The sequence below is a fragment of the Glandiceps talaboti genome, chromosome 2 (genome assembly GCF_964340395.1).
Source record: "Glandiceps talaboti chromosome 2, keGlaTala1.1, whole genome shotgun sequence".
Classification (NCBI taxonomy): Eukaryota; Metazoa; Hemichordata; class Enteropneusta; family Spengelidae; genus Glandiceps; species Glandiceps talaboti.
In genome coordinates, this window is record NC_135550.1 from 11,925,966 (window position 1) to 11,950,143 (window position 24,178).

Consider the following 24,178-nt stretch of genomic DNA (forward strand, 5'->3'; position numbering starts at 1 on the left):
CGTTAAAGATAAGTTAGTCGATGCTTAGTCATTTTTAACTGAATTATGCCAAAAAAATCATCAATATTCATATTTCTCCGGTTATCTAAAAATAGAAACAACCTCCAGAGAAAGTGGAATAGCCTTTATTCATATGCAAATTTGTGAAATGATCGTTCGTAAAAGCCCACTCGCTTGCAGAAGAAGGGAACGCTGAGACAGGATGCCTGCAGTTGAACTGAAAAAATGGCATGTAAGTCGACCATTCTAAAGTGTATCAGTACTTCCGTTGTTAAAATATAATTTTTGAAGATTTAGTTTCTGAACTACGTTGTTTTAGTTACCATTTGAAACGATGACTGAAGACTTCATACCATAACATAACAAAATGAACGATCATAAGACTCAGAGGCCGAAAGGTGTTACCAATGCAATGCAATGCGACAGGTAACCTCGATATGCTTCAGAACAGACGACAAAATTCCTTACTTTTACAAATATTCAAGTTCACGATTTTTGTTTGTTGAAGGGCGTGTTTATTATGATTATATATTCATCGCCCATTGATGAATATTCTGTAACACACCGTGCCATTTAACCTCCGATGTGTTTATCATTTTTGTTACCTTGTATATATACATATACTGTTGACTCGCTTTACTGTCGGTGAGCTGAGTCACAATCACTCGTCTGTTATGTATATCATGTTTAGGACTTTAAACTTCTTTATAGCTTTTGATGTCTCCCAAAAGATTATTTGCTTAGAAAGTGAGAGTTCCCACGCCGATGTATTTCAAACCACAGTATTGATGATTATTTTGTAAAAAACGCCACCCCATTTGAGTATTATTGAAATGTTCATTAATAATTAAATACCTATTTTCAGCCCAGGATGAATAATTCATAGAACATTTCCTGACAGAGCACAATAACGATCGTTGCCTTTTCCCCTTCTATGTGGACACGATTTGTAACGTTTTTTCCCTGTGTATTTGACAATTTCTCATCAGTATTATTATCTTTAATATTTACAAAGTTCAATCTTTAGTTCTTGATAATTAGTCCAAATGTCAAGTATTCTGTTGACATTTATAAACAAACTATGACTCTTTGTATCACCAATACTTCAATTTAATGTTAAATTTTGGTTTTATTTTTCAAATTTTTTTATATTGGTTCAAACTCATTGCAATCACAGTGAATAATTGACTAAAATGCAAAACATTAAAAAAAAAAGAGAGAAATGGGAGCTTTTTTTTTTTTGTTGCTGGGTATTACAAATTGACCATCTTTAGCTATAGGAACATATTGAAGGTAAAGGAGTCAAGACATTAATATTAGTAGTACTAGACATGCTCAGGAGAGGAATATGATAAGTATTACCATCTCTCTCTTATGAAGTATGTTCTTTCCCCATGAGAAGAAGCCGTAGTGTCTTCTTAAGATGCAGGTTTATTTCTCATCATCCCAGACAAGGCAGTATGTTATCTAAATGTTTTCCATATTTTTGGCTGTATTTTGGTGGTGGTGGTGGTGGAGGTGGAGGTGCTATAACTGTTAATTTTTAATTTAAAATAAAGACTGTGAGGAATTTATAGAATAGAGTAGAATAATAATGATAATACATTCTTATCAACACATTGTAACAGCCTCAGTGCACTTTACAAAACTAAAAAAGGGTTAAACTGTCAGTGAAAATGTCCAATAAAAAACAAAAAGACCTTAAAAAAACTGTTAAAACCTAATATCCATGATAAAACCAAAGAGAATAGAATAGAATAGAATAGAATAGAAGAAAAGTAATGTGTGGGCAACAAACAGCATATTTTATACCTTTGTTCTGTTGTTAGTGTTAAATTAATTCACAAACATTCTAGGGGAAGTTTTCTCTATTGTCCATGGTTAATTTAGCCTAACTAATTACTTCAAAAAACAAACAATATAAAATTAATGCAATTATACTACAACAATCACAGACAATGAATACACCTTCCTTGTCTGTGCAACAATACAATATATTACAATTGAGATACAGGAAATTAGAAAGTACCAACTACATACTATAACCTCAATAGGAACTTTTTCAAGTTTTTGACCAAATAGTTCAAAATCAGACTATTGAATTTTGAACAATTTGGTCAAAAAGTCCCTATTACATCAGCACCCCTGTGCAACTCATTGAAATATTTGGGACTATACACTGCACCATGGGATGGGAATAGAAAAGTGTTGACATGCATATACCTGTATAGACTTTGTTGTAAAAATAAAGATATAAAAAGAGATGTTGTAAGTGTGTTATCAGTTAGGAGGAAGTACAACTTTGTGTAGACATTAGATTAAACAATATGAATGATTTTTAAGCCTCAGGAGTCAAAACATTATGGTGATAATGTACCCTGTTGTAATATGATAGTTCAATCTGCTGAAAAAAGCAAACTCTTAACGTTTGTAGTGTAGTTTGAGAATGTCTCCACCATACCACGAGATAAAGAGCTACAGAAAATATTTCAGAAATTTTTTCATCTGTAATGACTCATATAAATATAAATATTAACTCAAATTTCAAAATCAGGGTGGTTAATATTGATCATAGCAAAATACTGCTCTGTCAATAATACTTTTTAGACATGAAATTGGCATCTACCTTTTGTAGACAATGAAATATTAAAATCAATTTTCCAGAAAAAGGGTTTCAGAAATTTCAAATCATTCACTTACATACCACTATTTGTTCATTTGATGTATGTATATTGTTCTTTGCACCTTTTAAAACATATAAAGGATAAGGGGGGTTGTTCAATTTAAAAAAAAAAATAGATGGCTAGTAACTAGTTGTGTCTGCATATTTTAGCTGAGAAAACCAACTCTTGGCACCAAGGACTTAGCCTGAAAGATGGAATGTTTTTTTCTGCTTATGTAACATTGCTTTGTGTTTAGGGACTGGTCACAGAAGCCGGACCAATGCGTGGACCTTTCAGACTACCTTTGTACCTATGCTAGCTAAGATAGGATTTGCCACTTCATGTCCAGTCATTAGAATAAATTATTTTTTCTCTTTTGACTGTACAGTAGGTATTGAGAAGCAATTCCGCAAGCTCAAAGTAATTTGGTTTTAGCACAAAAACAAGAATTTTTAGTGAGTGACATAATTAATATATTTTAGTGAGTGACATAATTAATATATTCAATTTTGAATTCTTAGGAAATGAATAGGTGTGATTGCACATTGTTATTCCAAGGCATTCATGACCTGAAAAATCAAAAGCTATAAGTATAATTATTCATTGACATCCACAATTTGATCAACACACCTATTAGGTGTATTTGCATATATAAATATATACTATAATTTACTGTATTCAAAGTGCATTCAAAAGTGATTTCACATCCACAGTCCAGTGTAATTATTCTGTCCATCCATGTTTGTCTACACGTCATCAATGTACATGTATTGGTGATCTGCCCAAATTGTCCATTAATTAAACCCTGTTTGCAGTTGATGAATAAGAGTGAATATAAACATACTGTGACAGAGTCCATTAATGTTTGTCCACATATCTATGTATATTGGTGTTCTATCCTCCATTTTTTTCAATACACATGCAATCTGGTTGAAAAAATATAACTTTGCTGTAGTTGAACCTTGCACTAGTGAGAGTAAACGATATGTCCAATTATGTGTACGTCCACTGGTGCATGTATTCTATTCAAATATGCCATTAATCAAGTACCCTAGTTGATAAACTAACCATGCAGACAGTACAGTATCTGGTACTTCTTGAAGTTCTTCTGGTTCACTTCAGAAAGTTGAACAAACTAACCTGCAACAATAATGAACTATAAATAAATAAAGAATAGTAATTATTAAATTAATAAACTAGACCACTCTTCAAATGAATAAACTTGAACTTCAATCAAGTTTAAGTCCATATTTCATTTAAACTCTACCTGTGTATGTGGATTTAATTTTATAGCATTGACATAATAGGTGTTTTTATTGTAGTGAAAATAAAGCAAAGAAACGAGGAAAAATAAGTGTACACAATGGATGTAAGGTGAACACGTAATCTTTGATGAATATATGAAATATCTACAAGTGTATACATGTACATGTATGTGTAATCCACAGTCACTTGTGAGCTAATTTTCTATTCCAGGAAGATAATATTCTATAGTAGGAATGGATGATCATAATACAAAATAATGATGTTATTAGGTATTTACGATATTCAAAAAACCCCTTTGCCGGTGGTGGTATTTTTTAAACATCATAAATACCAAATAACGTCATTATTTTGTATTATGATCATCCTAGAATAGAATTTTATCATCCTGGAATAGAATATTAGCTCACAAGTGACTGGTGTGATCTAGATAATTCAGTGACAACATTACTAGTAACAAAACAGACTGCCTTGAACAAGGAAAGGGCCTAGGCTGTTCAGTGGTAATGGCCTTTGCAAACTATAGATGAATTTGAAGGACTGGGTGCTGACAAAGTAAATGGGTGTGTTATAATATACATGTGGGATAAAGAGTACATTGTTCACTGTGGGTGTGCAAACTTGTTTATCTTTTGGTAACTTATGTATACCATGGTTACAATTGTGTGTTTTTTAAAGAGAAAAAAAACAAAGAAGTGTTATATTGTCAAACAGATACATTCTGGTGAGAGGACATTTGTGAATAAAGACGTAATCTAATGTTTCTTCTGATAATAAGACATTCGTGCACCATGACCAAGGGTTCTTATTACTTACGAACGTGTATGTTTCATATATGTTATATGTTTCATTTCTTAGGTTTTTGAAATATTAAAAAATGCAAAATAAACGTTTAGTATCAGTGTTCCATATAACGCAATCCACACTTTCACTGACATCCACTTTTATTTGGTTAATAGTTTAATCAAGAAAATAATAATAGAAGACATGCCCCAGCATAAATTATATTACTGTTGTTATATTGGCTCGCAACAAAGTACTACAATTATAGTTGTCAAACTGTCAAATCTGTGTGTTCAGTTATTGATAGCCATGGTAATCACTAACTCAAGTTAATATTATTGTAATATCGCTGGCTTTCAATTGATAACTTAATAGTATCCATAATCATTACGTGCGGATTTAGATGATGGCGGTTGAGAACCAATTTTATTAAATTCTCGACAGAGAATTCCAGCTGGTTGATTTCATTTTTAATACTGGCGTTATTTCAGGACAGGGGTGTTGATTTTGCTGTGGTGGAAGAGCAGCTTTTCATCCTAGAAAATATGAACAACTAAAACATAAAAATCAACCCTCTTTCTATCTCATTCTCTCCTATTTGGTATTATTAGATATTATGCACATGTTGTGGTTTTCAAGAAGCAATTTCCATTTTTGTCCAATAAATTTTATAATGAAATGTTGACAATTTTTGATAGAAATTACTTTATTTGCTGATGATGTTTTTTAACTGTATTTTGTGACTATAGACAAATCAGTCATATAAAGTGTATGTAAGCATAGGTGCATGGACAAAAATGAAAGACAGGGGTAAACACAGAAATTTCATGTTTTGAAAGATTTTACTAGCCAGGAAAAATGAAGTGCTATAGCTTTGATTGTATTCATACTGCAAAGACTGGTTCAGTACAAAGAAGAGCAGAGACAAAAGAAAATGCCTGACTTTACGCATCGTGATCAATATGCTCATCTTTGACTCGATGCAATGAATACAAAGTCTTCTGAGTATTTTGAAAAAAATGAAAGTTGTGGCCTCTTTATCCCATGGCCTTCTATTTGACACTAAGCCATGCACATATTTCTTGTCTCTTTCTTGCATGACATTGACAACCAACTCAATAAATTATATGTACAAGAAAATTGAATTGTAAATACAAATATCCCATCTGTGTGAAGAAGTAGTTTTCCACATTTGTTGATTTTCGACGGAATTTTAAGCTCTCGTGAAAATTAAGAGTCCAATTTAAACACAATGTGAAGCATGACAAAGATTAAATATGGCAATATTATATATTTGTAACACCTGTACATGTGTGTGTGCTATATGGCCTACATACATCATAAGTTGAGGCCACATACTGGGGTTTTCACTTTGAAGTATCATTGCATCACTCAGTAGACGGTTTACATTTCATGCTCTGTTGATCAGACGTACCCTGCTTCTCCCCTCTTACCTCATAGTCATACAGTGACTGCAGAGCCAAAGAACATCTCTTTTCTTGATAGGAATTATCAATATTCAATTTAGGAAAAGTACATAACTAAGGGATGAAAGAAATAAATTTTAGATTTTTAATAATATACAGTGGTGATTATTGATGTCATTAAAAAATAATGTCATCTTTTTGGTTATTCATATAGGAAAAATTTAATAAATTAAGTAAATATTGTCAAAAATATTTTTTTTAAATATTACAGATGTCTGGCAAACTTCAGAGTGTCTCTGTGTGACATGCAATGAATTGTGTGTCATTTTACTAATACCATAATAAGCTGCAGTGCACTAGGCTTCTAATGAAAGAACCAGCAAGAAAAAAAAATATACATACCTAAGTCCAAAATAACATTTTACTACAAGATTATGTGTATTATGGTGTAGATCAATGATTTACAGGCCATGTTTTGTTTAAAAATAAATAACAACTTGCTTGCCAAGAAGTCCGGGGAGGAGAATATGTATTGAATAATAATATAGAAGAAAGGAAAGTCCCTGGCATGTACATGTAAAGATCAGGACAGAATTCATATGGAATCCCTAAAGATTTTTCGTAGTAGTTACCTTTGTTAAGAGGTGCCTCTTTCATTTCATTTTCATAGTTGTATGTTTACTTTTGACATTTTAGTAATATTAATAATATGTACAAAAGCAATCAAGGCTAATTGATTGTTTTTAAAATTTAATCATTAATAATACAGACTTAGCCTGTTTGTGGCCATAATTAGCCACGATAACACCACTACTGGTAGTACCAGCAACTTAAATGTTTTTTAACTGTAAATAGAAAACAGTAGTGGTAGACTGTCAAAAGGTGATGAAGAAACTGGTGGTGTATAATGGGATGACATTTTAGTGACCTATTTAAAGGCCCAGTTTGGTATAATATTGAAATAAATTAGTTGTTTAGTAGTGTTGTAGGAAAAGGTCACACTGAACAAAAGAACGATACCTATATATTGCAGTAACATTTTATGGCTCCACTGACAAGATAACACTACTACAACACAAGAGAACCTGGGCATAAAAAACCCTGGTCTTTATTGGCAGTCTACGTTTTTGTATAGATATCCAAATGTAGGGTTTCTCATCGCTGTTGGTGGACAGGTGAAGTGAGATACACATTGACAAAATTGCGTTTTTTATTAATTTTAATTTTCTTTTTATGGGTGGGGGGGGGGGGGGGGGGGTTTGACTCCCAATTCAATGTAAACTGTGGTTTAATTTGTGGTCATTTGTATCATCAATCTTTTATTAATGTAGGATTATATTTGAATAATTTATATGTACCGGTAACTGATTATATTGTATAATTCTCAGCACTCTCCCCTAGTGATTATAGCCAAGAATCTGTCAAATTCATTCATGCCCAGAATACTGTTAAACCTGGAAATTTTTGCTAAAGACTTATTTTTTGCTAATTTAGCTGGACAACAAAAATGCAAAAATAAATAGTGACTAAAATGGTTTGTACATGAACGCAATGTACCAGTCTGGTAATTAGTGAAAATTAGTCTTTGAGAGCTAGTTGAAGACTGTAAAATCGTAACATTTTGTAGTATTGAAAATATCTAGATTTACTGTATTACGTGGTAGGGTCAGTGAAAGTAATCTGAATTACCTGCCCTAAGCATGGTACATTGTGTCGATCATATGAAGGGCTTATAAGTAAACTGGTCACATAATAATATAGTTTACCTTAAGGCCTAAAAAAGTAATTGTTTGATTCTGGTTACCAGACCCCACCTAGCTTTTCACTGCTAACCCTAAACCTTTATTTTTTTTACATATTTGAGAAAAAAAAAATTTACAAAAATTGTGAGTCTCACAAGAAATAGTGGGTGTGGAAACTAACAAAATGAAAATGTTCTTCCAATCTGCAATGGCTGTACATAGGAAGAAATAAACAACACAGACCATTTGGAGAACAATGGAAAACCTGAACTAGACACTCACACACAAAATATATACATTTTTTTAAAAATCCGCCTAGCCCACCTATTAAGCAAACTGGTCACATAATATGGTTTACGGCCTAAAAAAGTAATTGTTTGATTCTGGTTACGAGAGCCCACCTAGCTGTTCACTGCCAACCCTAAATTTTTTTTTTTTACATATTTGATAAAAAAATACATAAATTTACAAAAATTGTGAGTCACAAGAAATAGTGGATGCGGAAACTAACAAAATGAAAATGTTCTTCCAAGCAATGGCTGTACATAGAAAGAAATAAACAACACAGAGACCATTTGGAGAACAATGGAAAACATGAACCAGACACTCACACACAAAATATATATAATACATATAATCCACCTAGCCCACCTATTCTAAAATTGAGCTTAATCAGAACCACACAATTTTTTTATTAGGCTTAATAACTTGTATAGTGTTGTAGGATCATAGAAAGTTTGAACATACTGGCCAAATAACTTACAATGTTATACAGAAACTTTTGCTGTATAGTGTATGATCATTTATATTCATCCACCAAATAGTTGAGGTACAAAATGTACTTACATATACAAAATTTAATGTACATGATTTGAGCAGGTCAGGTTATTATAAATGCAGAATAATGTGTATAGAGAAAGTGGTTTGACTGAACAATAACTTAACATCAATTATGAATGTTTCAATGAATGCAGTAGCTAATTTAAATAACATTGGAATAGAATATAAAATAAAAAAGATTATAATATTAAGTCACTAGCCATGATTAGGATTGCACTACGGTTTACAGCCTTGGTGTACAGAAAGAAACTTTTGTGACTTTTTACTGCTGGGATATCCCCTCTGTTACTCTGTTTACTGCATAGATCCACATGTAGCCAGTTTGAATTGTCCAGATAATGGCTTTTGGTAAGTATATAGTGTGTATTTTAAATATAACAGTTTGAAAAAAGGCCAAATGTTTTCAATTGTGATGCTTTGTGTCTATAGTCATGAATTACAAATCAAACTTAAACAACTACATTTATGTCTCTGTACATGACAACGTTTTGTCAACAAGTATGCATACATTGCTAATATCAGGTATATATGTTGAGTAAAAGTGATACTGATATCTACCTGTAAAACAAATTTTGATGCTGTTCCTATAAGTTCTAATGGCTCAGATTTTACAACATTCATAGCTAGACATTGAACTGCCACACCCCATTTTTAATAGCTGTATGTAAATTATAAAGTAGACTTTTAAGTTAGAGATTAGGAAACAATGCTCTATGAATATGTAGTATAAAGCTGTAAGCAATAATTGCAGTTCCCCTACGATACTAGGACTGTGAGGATAACGCACAGTTTCAACTTTCCAATGCGATGAGTCTGCAAATTTTACCCGGACATGGGACGCTACATGATTTCAATATAAACTGTGACAAATGAGGTGGGCAGCCAATCATTGGCTCAAACAATCTGTCTAACATGCCTGGGATAAAGTGATATGAAAAACATTGTCACCCTACTTTGTGTAAAGTCCACACCAGTTACTGTAACATGAACTTTTTACTGAAGTTTTACTATGGTGTATAAGGTCATTGGTGTAATCATAGACCCTATCCAACGGTTGGTTGGTTGGTGTAGGGTCTATGGTGTAATATATCCAAGAAAGTCACTATACTGCATTAATTTAAGATTAACTGGGGTACACAACAGATACAAACCAATAAATATGCGCCACACTTGTGCTTGGTGCATATCTTTTAATTATACATGTGTATATCTAACCATAAAAAAAAATTTAAAAAACACTGAAAAACCAATAACTTAGCTCATTGTGATTTTGTATTTAGTGTCAATTCATTATTTAGATACGGTTAATTGGCAAATGACTTCTTGGTATCATGTTTCATTTGTACTAGTAAAGCAAATCAAATTATGAATATCTACACATGTATGGTATTAGCTATGAATTCATCGATATACACAGGTGACAGTATCAAGCTATGTATCCAGGGATATACACAAGTGTGATATTTAATGAATTTGGGGCATAAACATACACTTGTATGGTATAAGCTAGGAATTCAGTAGTCTAGTTCCAAACTGGTACAGTATTACATATTAAAAACTTAATTACTTTAACGCGACGACATCATCATGTTTATATGAACACGGTTGGGGGGAGCACAGAAATATGTGCTCGAACAACTGCCTTGACTCGACTGGTAAAGTAATGATGTTTTTAATACGTAAATACTGTACCAGTTAATTGGAACTAGACTATGAATTCAGGGATATACACATGTATGGTAATAGCTATGAATTCAGGAATATGTTACACATGTGTAATATCCAGGTATGTATTCATGGATATACAAATTTGTCCAGGTGTGAATTCAGGAATATACATAAATGGTATGTACCCGGTATCTTTAGCAATGAGTTCAGGGATATTCACAAAGTCTGGCATTTTGGGATTGAAATAAAAAACAGAAGAAGATAGAATTGCCTGTATTATTTTGTAATAAGGAGCAAAAAGTAGGTAAAATGACATACAGTGACAATGTACTACCATTGTATATTACAATAAGAAATGGTAATTATGAAAATATTTTAGAGATATCAAATTTCCCTGTCTCTGTTACTGAGACCATAGGCATACAAAAAAATCAAGCGTGAACATGTCTTACTAAAAGTTAAAACTGACATGTATCATGTATATAGACTGAGTTGTACATGTTCAGTTACAGTATTTGTGGCCTTTATTGTGCTGATACCATTCATATAGAAATGAGCCTACAGTTGAATACTTGAACACCACGTACGTACATGATGTAACAACATAGAAACTGCTCTAAGAGAAATGTTTCCTTCCTTCCTTTCTTGCCTCAAAATGGATGTTCTTGTCAACTCCATAGTCTCCATGTTACTAGTAACGAGGACTTATGACTTCTGTTGAAATTACATTTGTAACATAGTTAGATGGTATTAAAAATATGAAAATGACCAACAGCTGTGGATAATTGGAATTTGAATCCAAATAACTATAGAAATATGACCAATTTCATAACACATAGTTATAAAAGATCGGACATTAAATGATAGCCATTTCCTTCTCTGAATATTAGTAGGCATCTATTAAAATTATGACATGTAACGTGTGTCCTTTACAAACGATCGTGTTGTCATTTCTTATGAAGGGTCTGTTATTAAAAATGGTAATTAAAATAGTAACATAGGCTCTACTTGAAGTAGGGTGGTAGCAATAACAATAATGTGTTGAGATGTGTATGCTTATCAATGAGGTTTATCAACAATGTGATTGTCAAGTAGTAGTAAAGTATATAGTTGCTGATTGGTTGAGTGGTGATTTTTTGTTCAAATGATGTAGCCGATCAACATTGCCTATGTTAATTTAGTGATTGTCAATCTATATCAAGCTTTCAGCAGAAAGTATGCAGGTGCTGATTGGTTGATTGCCGTTCAAGGTACAGTTGATGTAGCCAATCAGCATTGTCCATGTTAATTTAGTGATTATCAATCCTGTTATGACTGTCTTACTGACAAAAAACTAAGTGACATGATAATGCATTGTTTTTAGTTTGAAGTTGTTTGGGTGGCAAATTTCTAAGACACTTATAAAAACCCATCATTATTCATTCTAATGCATTGAATCTTTGTGACACTGCAAGTATGTCAACTTGTCCAGTGCTTGGACTTGGAATGAAGTCTCAGTCATTGGGTACATAATTTATACATATACTAAGTCTCATGTATGATTCAGTTTATTAGTGGTTATTATTTGGGAAAACACATCAATCTTTAATCTCGCTCAGTTTTATTTGGTTTGTTTTTTTCAAGATAACAAGTTAATTTAACATCACAATACCAACATTTCTCTTTTTATTTGCCATGTCCTGATATACATACAGTACATTTTGTGTATAAATAGTACATCATTAGAACTCACCATTACTCATACTGATGGTGTGCAATGAATACCCAAGGAGATAAACAAGTCAAATCCTTGTCAGAATGATTTAGAAAGCGATGCATGGTTCAGTTTTTAATAGCTGAGACTATTTTTTTCCCTCATATTTGCTTGATAACAATACTTTTCCACAGCTCCATAAACTAGTAATTCCCTACCTCGATGGAATGTTCTCATGCATAAATGTTTGTGAGCATGAGGATATTCCAGTCACATTTAGCTTACCCAATTGACTCTTAATCAGTTTGGAGTAACTGTAGTGTAATCAAGCAATACTCACTGTCACAGAGTCCCACGTCCAAATAATGCTGGTAGATTCAAACTATGCAGTGCTCCTGGTACAATAGTCAAACAATGTATTTCTATGGCAGTATACATTGGTATTTTCCCACCGTAGAAAAGATAATATCCCGAATGCATACGTTTTGTATAAATGTATCATCATCTTCCATCCATAGAGATTATTGACAATGTTCATTTCATATGATATTTCAATAAATCCATACTTTTTTCCCTTCAAATGTTTTTTGAATATAATATGATCAATGGACTTTACAGTGTAAGTATAAATGTCTGGTTGATTTTCTTGTTTTCCGTGTACTACATGTCAAATAATAATTGAATTGTGTGCAGTGTTTCTTTTTTAACCCCTTTCCAATTGATGTATTTGTAATTCAGTGGTATTAGTTGACATCCCAGCCCTCCGAGATATATGTGTTTTACATAAACCCAGTTCCCAGCAATATTGCTAAAATCATATATGATATAGGCTGGTAGAGTTTCTGGTTAGTTTGTTGTTTCTCTTATCAAAGTATAAAAATGAGCAATATCAAAAGAGCGTCCATGACGTCAAACAGAAAGTAATATTGTTTGTGAACCTAGCATCAGCTAATGAAATAGCAATATTGCTGGGGAAACTGGTACAAGGAAACTTGCTTGAAATAGATTGAACATACAACATGTAACTGTCAATGTATATGAAAGTGCAATCTCACATGCTGATATCCAAAATGACAATTTTTGAGATAAATATTTTCCAGACGTAAAATAATTTCTCAACTAGAGAAAGTTACCATTATTTATTTATCTATTATCTAGCACAGTATGCAATGATATCTGCCTAGCCCCATACATGTAGATTTGGCTGTCTGGTTTGACAATATCATTCACCAGAACTGTCAAGCTAGTGTGTTGAGCCAGATAGCCAAGTTTCTGGGCTATGATAACTGTTCCTCACCATTACTAACCCCTTCCAGTTGCCCAGATTGCCAACATTGATAGATGCAATTTGTATGTGTAACCCCTGTCTTACTGATTTGTACAAGTAAACCCATTGTAACGCACTGGTCATGTGACTTTCACCTATTGTAATGCAGTGGTCCTGTGACTTACCCATAGTCATGCAGTGGTCATGTGACTTTCCCCATATTGTAATGCAGCTAGTGGTCATGTGACTTTTACCCATATTAATGTAGTGGCCCTGTAATTTTAGTTTTTACCCATTGTATTTTAACATGCAGTGTGACTCTGAAAAAGTTTTAGAAATTACATGTATAAAATCAGTCTTGTAATATTAGTTCTGGTAGTTTTGCTGTGTAGTGTGATATAGATAAATTCTACAGTCACTGTCTATACATGTATATTATTAACTTGTTACCAACTATCCATTTTTAGAAATGTATTTTATTTTCTGAAGATGTTATATAATAACAATTATGGTTACTTGTTGTTAGTCAAATCTGGTGCAGAAGCGAGAATTAGCCATATTTAAACTGACTAGTTTCCATCGTGTACTCAGGACATAACTCTATAAACAAAAATGTATGTATTAGCTATTACCAAATGTATGTATTAGCTATTACCATGAAGGTATAATCGCCCCATATAATGCCATGGTAGTACATTGGGATGTAGTCTTTCATTGTTATGTATCAAATCATGCAGTTACATACACGTGCCTTCTACATCACATATACATTAGTTTCCTGTCTCTTTGAAAGGCAGATATCACCTGTATCAATCCATCATGTCAGCTTTATATTGACAGTAGTAGCAGAATGTGTTGTAGGTTGAAAGATTATAACCATTGTTTGCAGTCCTGTACACGTAATCCAAGGAAGTTTTTCCATATATAATCTACATTTGTAAACCATCATCAGTAGTCTAGTTTTACTATACGACATGAGTTACAATTACTACAATCATCTCCACTCACTACACCTAGTCAATGTCGAACATTTTACGGTTAATCTGGTTGAACCCCATGTTTGGCAAAGGGTAAATGGTGCTTGTCAGTTATAATCCATCACAAATTGACACTAGGCAGTTGTAATTGGTTTACTTGCATCAGACAATTGCTCATTAATATTCAATTAGTACAACTGTTTTGACTAAAATCATGTGGGGATGCTACATTTGTATAACTTCATCACACCTATATGAACGCTGAGGGGGGTGGGGGGGGTTGGCAGCACAGATTTCTGTGCTAGAGTAATGACTTTGACTAGATGTAGTGAGTGGAGATGTAGGAACTAGACTACATCATCAGCTGAACACCATATTCAGTAATTACAGGAGTGTACATGTATACACAATGACATATCATTCAATCCAAACAAGTTGCTGTCATTGAGATTTCCAGACATTTTTTTTTTTATTTACAAAGATTATACAAATTAAAAAATAGCATTTGTATACTAGTGAAGAACTTTATAATCTTTTACACAAATACTGATGTGCCATATATTAATATTTATATGGCATGTAGTAAAGAATCTACAGTCATGTTGTATGCAAAACAATGATATCTCAAATGGCAATATAGGTTTTTCAAAAGTTCACCATGAATCATATTTTTATTTCACCATTCAGTCATGTCATCTTTAATATCCGGTCAATGTCATATTTAATATCCAAATCAATGTCATCTTTAATATCCGGTCAATGTCACATCATATTTGATATCCAAATCAATGTCAATGTCATATTTGATATTCAATCAAAGTCATGTCATATTTAATCACTTTGAAATATTATCCTATTATTATCAAATATGCATGACAAGTTATTCTACTTCCTTTTGGGTGGATGAATGCAAATATATATATATATATGGTAATTTTAGTGCAAATGTAAGAGAACTACATTTCAAATAGAACTTACAAGTAATGTGGAAGATAGTCCACCAAATTTAACATCTGTTTTTATGCATGCATGGCCAACCTCATACTTTACATGTTTTGTACATTTTCGCTTATTTGGAGTGGACAATTTTCTATATTTTGAATTCTTATTTAGTAGTACATAGATTTTCAATCAATATATATTTCCAATACATTGATTTTCAATCAATATATATTTTCAGTAAATAGATTTTCTGATCATTTTCAATACATAGATTTTCAATCAGCATACATGTTCAATTCATAAATTTTTAATCAATATACATTTTCAAATAAATAGATTATCAATCAATATAATATACATGTACAGTATATAGATTTTCCATCAATATCTATTCTATATCTATCAGTATACATTTTCAGCACATGTATTTTCAATCACTTTGAATACATAGATTTTCATTCAATATACATGTATAGTACTTAGTTTTTCAATCAATATCTATTTTCATTACATAGATTTTCAATCAGTATCTATTTTCAATGCATAGATTTTCAATCAATATGCATTTTCAATTCATAGATTTTCAATCAATACCCATTTTCAATACATAGATTTTCAATCAATATAGATTTTTCAATACATAGATTTAAGACCCATTTTCAATACATACATTTATCAATTGATATATATTTTCAGTATATGAAAAGCAATAGGATTTGAAAAAAGTTTGATAGTAAAGTTTATGTGAATGTATGGAAACTTGGTACTTGCAACTGAAGGAAGTGTGGTTGCTATAATGATTGAACACTACTAGTTCCAGAAGAGATGACCCATCATCAACAAGTGATCCAAGACATATTCATTCATGACTCAGGCATATCATTTCCAAATCTTTCCATGTTATATTGTGTTTAATATAGTAGCTGTGCTGTATGTGTTCTTTTTATACTAATAGTTTACTTAAATCCATAGTATTTCTTTGAATTAATAGATTTCTTTGCATCTATTTCAGTCCCGATATCAGCTGTTGCCTTCCTTGGAGCCATTGGAGGGTGTCTCTTGCTTTTGGTAACATTGTTTCTTTACTTGAATAAACAACTGTGCTTCAAAGATGGCTGCCCTTGTGTACCTTCGAAATCCAAGAAGAAAAACAAAAATTTAGGTGAGCAAGAACTCTCTATTCACAAAGTATCATTTTAATACATCATATCAAGATCTTTTAATTTTTGTATCGCTAGGTTGCAGATTAATGTTCTTACATATGTGCCTAAAAATTTGATTATACAAGAGATAACTTCCGCTTTATGTTTTATCTGTTTAAAAAATGGTAGTTTGCACATTACAAGATAGAATTTCATTTACTTCCTCCTATACATATGTAGAAAATTGTACTTTTTTTTAAATAACTGATTGGAAAATAAATAGAGAATTAAGAAATATGACACCGACATGAAATCATTATCCAATCTTTATTTACTCAACACACAATATCAGGGAGTGTGGTATGAAAAAAAAAAAACGTGCCCATGTTTTCATATGAACCCATATCTCACTGACCTAGCAATTTTATCTCTTCTCAGTAATTTTTTACATGTTATTTTGATTTCAGGTGATGCGTATGGATATGAAGAAGACGAGTCTTCATCTGATGAAAGTGACAATGAAATGTTACTTAAGTTTCAACAGTCTTTGGCACCAGGCAAATTACAGAGACAACCCAGTGTACGTAGCATGAGAAGTCGAACCGCAAAGTCACCAGATGAAGGTACAGTATAGCGCCCTCTTGTGCCTGTAAATAATAATCTTTTCCAGCACGTTTATAGTATTATTTCCCACATGCCGTTGGTGGCGCTATTCCCAAAACTGATTTGCTAGTCAAGAAACATGCAAATACTGATACATACTCCTTGTTTTAGAGCTGTGACCTTTTTGTCTATCCAAATGAAAAATAAATGAGGCTACTCTCATTATCTCTTAATTCTTTACATAAACCCTGTCCAATGATGTAAGTCTCTTGGGTTTTTTCTTTTATTATTTATTAAAATGAAGTACAGAACACATACATCATGCTACATTGGTATACAATATACTACTATGGAAAACAAGTTATATGCAAATTAAGATACATGGAAATTAAACTATTGTCGTTTCATGTGGTAGATAACACAAGTGGGTGATAACGGTGCCTCTGTTGGGCTGATATAATCACCCTATAATCAAGATAAGTGTAAAAGGTTGAATCTGTGCCCACTTGTGGAAAATTTAATATTAGTAAGATGCCACACTACTGAGAGTGTCATTACATCCATCTATCCATTTAATAGCTATATCAACGTGCTGCAACAATAGCTTTAGCTCGTGTCTATTGTAGTTCGCTAATTATAGCTCTATTTCTGCAGTACAGTAGTTTATTCATCAAACGGGATAGTATAGATGAGAATAGTATGACTCACTCCATTACAAGCTTCCAACTAGAGATAACAATAATAATTGTCTAATTACTACTACTAGTGTCAGCCATTTTGTCTCATGCATTGCACAATAGTTTTTGTGCAGTTTATCAGCCAACTACAGTATTCTCCCCACCATAGAGAAAGCAAGGTGCAAACACACGTCCTTGCCATCTAGGCCACCATCCTTGAGCATGTTTCTACCGTGCTTCAAAAGTGTTCTACCATCCTTGAGCATGTTTCTACTGTGCTTCAAAAGTGTTCTACCACCCTAAATAAACATGTCAGAGTTTGTTCCAGTGTTGAAGACATGCATATTACATGCTGATCACTATGCCAACCAATATGCAAATTACCATGTTATTTATATGTAAATTAGCATGCAAATTAGCCACCATTTCTTGCAATCCATCCTGGGGAGAACACTGAACTTCAATTCTTACATGTCTCAAAGACGAAAGGCTAGATGCCAATGTGGTGTCGAATCATCCCTAAAAGAGAGATATCCTAGATTCGATGAAGAATAGCACTAAACTACCAAGATGAGTGAGGCATATATTAGACATTGCAGCAGACATGTCGTGGCAAAATTCCAGAGAAATGTCTCAAAATGTTGGTCACGTGGTACGAAATATATTATTATACTTACATGATGGTAATTTTCTATGGTTTGATCCTATCGGACTGACTTAATGTATAAACTGAATAGAGGATTTTATTTTATGTCATATAGGTCTGTATAGCCAGGGGTAATAATAACTATGTATAACTGTGCCTAGAGCTTTGTTGAAGGAGAATAGGAATACTGTTAGACACTCTTCAGTATCTCAGTATTTTTCTCAGAGAGGTTCTTATGAATTGCAGATATTAGGAAGCTTTGCATATGATTTCGGTGTTTTGGCTATTAAGGTTTCCCCGGTAACAGAAAGGAGGTATATGATAAAATTGGCATAGTTTCTCATACATTATACCATAGTATTGGTGGGGGAACCCCGGTAAAATAACCGAGATTTTACGCAGGTAGGTTTTACCATCGTACCGCCCTTAATGAAAATACTGGATTTGATATATTCATAAGTACAATGTTAAGTTATGACTAATTCTAAGCTTTGATCAACCATTATTTGATATATTTAAGTATAATTTCCTCTGTCTATTTTGCATGTTTATAAAGATTAACAACCTCCACACTGATTCATCTACAACAAGACAAGACTTACCACATACTTTGGGGAAAACTTAACCATACATTTCTTTACATTTTTTCTGATTTATCAACTCATAATTTTGTCAAAGGAGACCGCATTGTATACACATCCTAGTAAGAGCTGTCTGTGTGAAGCATGATTTACTGGAATTATTATTACATTGAAGGCATTCTGATATTTTGGCATATCATACGTGAAAAATACAATTATGTCAATTTTACAGTCGCGTCAGCATTTGACTCAAATTGACCAAGTTTTGTACTCTGTAAGTATACCAGCCTTTACAAGTTGGCAAGTGAATGGGAATGTTTGAAGACAACCCTCTTCTTCCTACCTGCCTGCCAAACCATTACCGTTCTATAGTTCTATGTAATTACACCCTATATATATAATATATATAGGGTGTCAGGCTTTAAAGTGTTAAGGACTTGATTTCTAGTAAATAGTTTAAAATTACACCCTAAAAATAGAGTGTCAGCCTTCACCCTTTAAATGCTGATACCCTATATATAGATAGGGTGTAATTTCATAGCATTATAGAAAATTAGTCATTAAAAGGATTTTAAACAAGATTGGATTGATATATTTATTTACATCAGGTCAATTTTAATAGAAAGATTTTTTCAAATGCCCTGCTGAAATCTCAAAGACAAATTCTGATAAATTATTGATGTGACAGTGTTTTACTTTTAACCTTACAGTCCATGTATAAACCATTAGTAATACATATCTGTTATACTTCTGTCTATTTATCATGATGTAGCCATATTTCCTATCATAAGGGTTCTCAATATTTCAACAGTCTACACCTACTGGTAAAAAATTAGAATTTTGACTATAGCAAAGACATCAGATAATTTATAACCCTGGGCATGTTGACTCTGATTTTCTCATACAATATAAATAAGAAGTGGAAAACATTTATCAAAGAATGGTAATTAAGAAATTTCCTTCTCTGTACTTATTTCAAGAAAAAATAGCTATCTCTAGACTGTTTGCAGTTGAAAGCTCTCAGCTCATCAAAAGTATGTTGTGTATTGGTTAACATTTTAGTACTCATAGCTTTCTCATATTTCCCTTTTCCATTCTCAGACTTCATTTTTATTTTCAAATCTTTTTAAAAAAAAACAAAATCTGATAAACTTAAAACTTTAATATTATATTAATCTAAGTATGGTCATGACAAAATATATGTGTAAAAAATATCCCCAAGCAGATTAAAAATTGATGAGTTATAGTATACACTTATTGCCTGGCTTTTATTCAGACACTGGTAAACATCTAGGTAGACCTCTAAGGCAACTATTTCCTGAGGGTGAATGGCAAGAGAATAAGTTGCTACATAACAGCATGGGGGGTAATATGATGTCGACTAGTGCCCGAATGAAGCCATGCAATAAGTGTTTTATAACATGTCCTATTCTCCGACACATATTCTTTCCAAAGTCAAAGCAAATCACTTCAAAAGATTCCTGTGTTACATGACTATTGCCCAAGGGAAAATAGAAAGATTAAGACTTATGCCACGCTCCACATGCAAATTGAGGTTACTATATGGTCACTAGTCTATACCACATGACACAATCTGAGCCAATCACTGTGAAGGCTGTGTGAAAAGGATAGTATCCCTTCAAGTTCATTATTAGATTTACACGTTAGAAATGAATTAGGTCTGGTTGTGCTTCAGTGATTGTGTTGTGTTCATGTTTTTGTATGATGCTCTGAGTCTTGTGGTGTTATGGTGGGTGAATGGTTAGCATGGCCAGCTTGGAATATGCAAATTTTATTTTTCAATGGCTAAAGTCGTTTGGCAAGTTTGTGAGCCACGATTGTGCCCCAGTCAACCAAGCTGTATAATTGGAGACCTGGTAGGATAGAGGTTGCAATGTGAATGCTTTAATCCTATGCGCTGACTTGCTGAGGCTGCAATGGAGAATATGTTCCCCAGGGAGTTTAGGAAACCATATTGGGCTTTTGTGCTATCATAGGTCCATGCCAGGAATAATAATTTGTGATCATAACATTAAATATGGAAAAAGTTTTTTATAAATATGTATGATTGATATTTCAATATTTTGTATCAGAATGAATTATTGCTAGTTGTGCTTCAGTGATTTTGTTAAAGTCTTTCATATTTTGTATGATGACTTAACCAAGAATTGCTCATGAATGAAAAAAAAAAAAAGTTATGATGTATACATAGCCAGTGACAGCACTGTATAGATGAAAGGAATTATCATACACCAGGGAATTCATGATAAATACATATTTCAAACAAGTAGATATAGCGATTTATTTATCACTTATCAATAATAGCTATATCAATCATAAAATAACAGACAAAGTGAGATAATCAAGTCTACACACAGTGTGACTTTAGTCTAGATTACGTTATTTGTTTCTTAAAGTGGCTATATCATGGATGGCAGTTTGGTATTTATTTTGGATTTTTTAATGCATAAAATAACCCTACTGTGTTTTCCTACTTGACAATGTAAAAGAACATATACCAATACTAGTACCTCGTTTTGTAACTCAACAATAAAATTGCCAAAAGAATGTTAAAATGTGTAGAATGTTTTGTTTGTTATTGTATGTAAAGTAACAAACTTTTTACGCATTTTTCTTTTCGCATATTTTGCAAGTTATTGAGTACTGTTACAAACATGTTTCACATTGTGTTTCAAGTATGAATACATGATTAACTTTACCATTTGTATATTAAAAGATCCAAAATGAATACCCTATTTGTCATCCATATGGTCATTTTAAAGTCCTCATTGATTTTCTAAGATAGATTGAGTTGTGGTAGGGGAAGTGTAGTTCTTATAATAGTGCTGGTCAATATAATATTTTAATATTTTCAGATATCAGGTTACAATAACATTGATGTGCTAAGATAGCCAGACAAAGGTAATATTATTTGAACTTGCCACTCCAGGAAATAGAAACATTTTCATAAATTATGGATTCTGGAGAGTCATTTCATTATGTTACATCACCTACAAGTACCTGTGATTGCAGAGAAGCATCACGTTGGGTATCTTTGCTATGGGCTATTGCATCATGGGAGACAGCAGAAATAATATATTCAAGTTGCCACACACTGAATATTCATGAGTCTTGAGTTTCATCTCTCATGAATATTCATTATGCAACTTGAATATATTATTTCTGCTGACACCCATGATGCAATATTCCCTAGAAGATACTCTATAGATGCACAAGATCAGCTTGATGTTTTTCTGAAATTGCAAGTAATTGTAGGTGATGTAAAATCATGAAATGACTCTCCAGAACTCATAGTTTATGAAAATGATTACATTTCCTGGAATGGCATTACCCTTTAAATGTGATATATCAAAGTCTAGAAGGCAATTCCTGAAATCTTAACTTTAGATTGTACATCTTTTGACTATGTGTATTTTATTTTACCACAATTTTAAAGTCTAAATGAGTTTGTTTTTAATGCATTGAAATATCACTGAAAATATCATATCCCATGAGGTAAATATACTCACTCAAATATTCTCTTCAGAATAGCACTTACATTGACTCAGTCAACTTGATGAGGTGTTTAATCACCTGACAAATTCTCATGCTTGTATGTATTTGTGTCGCTATTGATTCTCACTATTATTAAAATGTAAGAATTTCTGAATTTTATGGTTCCATTAAATTCAACTCAAAAGTTCATGAAAAAGCCTGCTAAGGTGTGAAACTCATCACAAATCCAATAAATTTTGTATTCATGCATTGCGGAACCTATGCTATAGCATGTTTTTTTACTCTTTAGAATTTTTATGGTGACAGTAACTCAAATCATAACTTCTTTGAACAAACCCTGTAAGGTGTGAAACTCGTCACAAATTCTAGCCATTTTTGTGTGTGCAAATGTACTGCCGAATCAATATCATTAAAATTCATTCTATTTATGTCATAGCGAACTGTTGAGAATAACGACTTATAAGTAAGTGTTGCTGTGTCCTATGAATTGAAACAAAACTCGACTTCAAAGTGATACTTTCAATCAACGTCAGACTTCAGTTGACACCTTCACTAGACAGTGTAAAAAAAAAAAATCGCACAGTAATGATTGATGACTAAATGTCTTTCTGTAATGTATGTCACAAATTGTAGTAGAAACAGCCTTGAGGAAGCTTTGTTGGTATGGAAATAGACACAGCTTTGAATAAGTACCCCATTTGCATTTGTTATATACTATATACTGTATATAGTTTGTGCATTTCAGATGCCATTAATCATCAGAAATTATAGCTAATAATGATGTGAATTGGTTGCACTGTCTTCTTTGGATGAAAATAAATTACATCTGTTTCATCATGTCAAATGAGGTGAAATGAACTATTCTAGGTACAGACTGAATTAGACAAGGTCAGGGACTGTTTGAAACATCAATTATTTGTATAGAATTAGACAATGGTGATTGCAAAGGTCATGCTCTGCTTTGAGTTAGTATTTGTACCATGAATGTGCCATTTGTCATGGCTGTGTATTTTAGAAATGAAGCTGTTACTAGCCTGAGAGTGATTGTTACCAAGTCATTGTTGTTCATTGTGTTGATGGACATTAATGGCAAAGTCATAGATCACATTAACAGTAAAGTCATTTTGCACTATCTGTGAAACTGACATGACTGATAAAGACACTTTGTCATGTCAATGAAAAGTCATTGCATGATTACTTTTGGGCTGTACATACATATAGTTATGCCATAGTCATTGGTTTGACCGTTTACATTTTTTTAAAGTCATTTTGTGATCCGTTTGAGTCATTTTGACTACTTTACATAGTTATGATAAGGCAGGACCTGTTTATATCTTTACTTCGCCATGACCTCCCTGACCAACCCCATGGTTATGGAATCTGACCAAATATGGTGTTTTTTTTAAATTAACGCCCTCAATGGCCAGATCAGGAAAATTCACAACACCACGTCAGGTAAGATGGTGACACCACAACAAGTGGGTATCATCTGGGTGAAAATTATCAATCGTCACAGAAATTGGAGACATTTAATAAATCGCGTAGTTCAGAATATCACATTGACTTTAATTATCATTTCTAAGGCACCCGGACCGATAAATGTATGATTATCAATTGAAAACAGCATCATGTTCACACACCCTTTTTCTTTTCTTTTAAACCACTATAAACCAACCCATCATTTCATAGGTATTATCTTTTAGAAAAATTGAAGTGAAAAGGGTTACTCCTAAGTAAATTTCTGGGGT

General features: G+C 32.7%; 1 protein-coding gene across 2 annotated transcripts in view; it reads left to right on the forward strand.

Moving 5' to 3' along the window:
- The first annotated feature begins 149 nt into the window (after positions 1–149).
- The window catches only part of LOC144449410 (synaptotagmin-14-like), a 48,189-nt gene continuing 24,160 nt past the window's right edge, over positions 150–24,178 (forward strand). For both annotated transcript variants that reach the window (XM_078139942.1, XM_078139951.1), the window contains exons 1-3: positions 150–232; positions 16,278–16,427; positions 16,875–17,030. In XM_078139942.1, the coding sequence (XP_077996068.1) occupies positions 226–232; positions 16,278–16,427; positions 16,875–17,030 (313 nt within the window). In that variant the 5' untranslated portion in view covers positions 150–225. The remainder of the gene's footprint in view (positions 233–16,277; positions 16,428–16,874; positions 17,031–24,178) is intronic.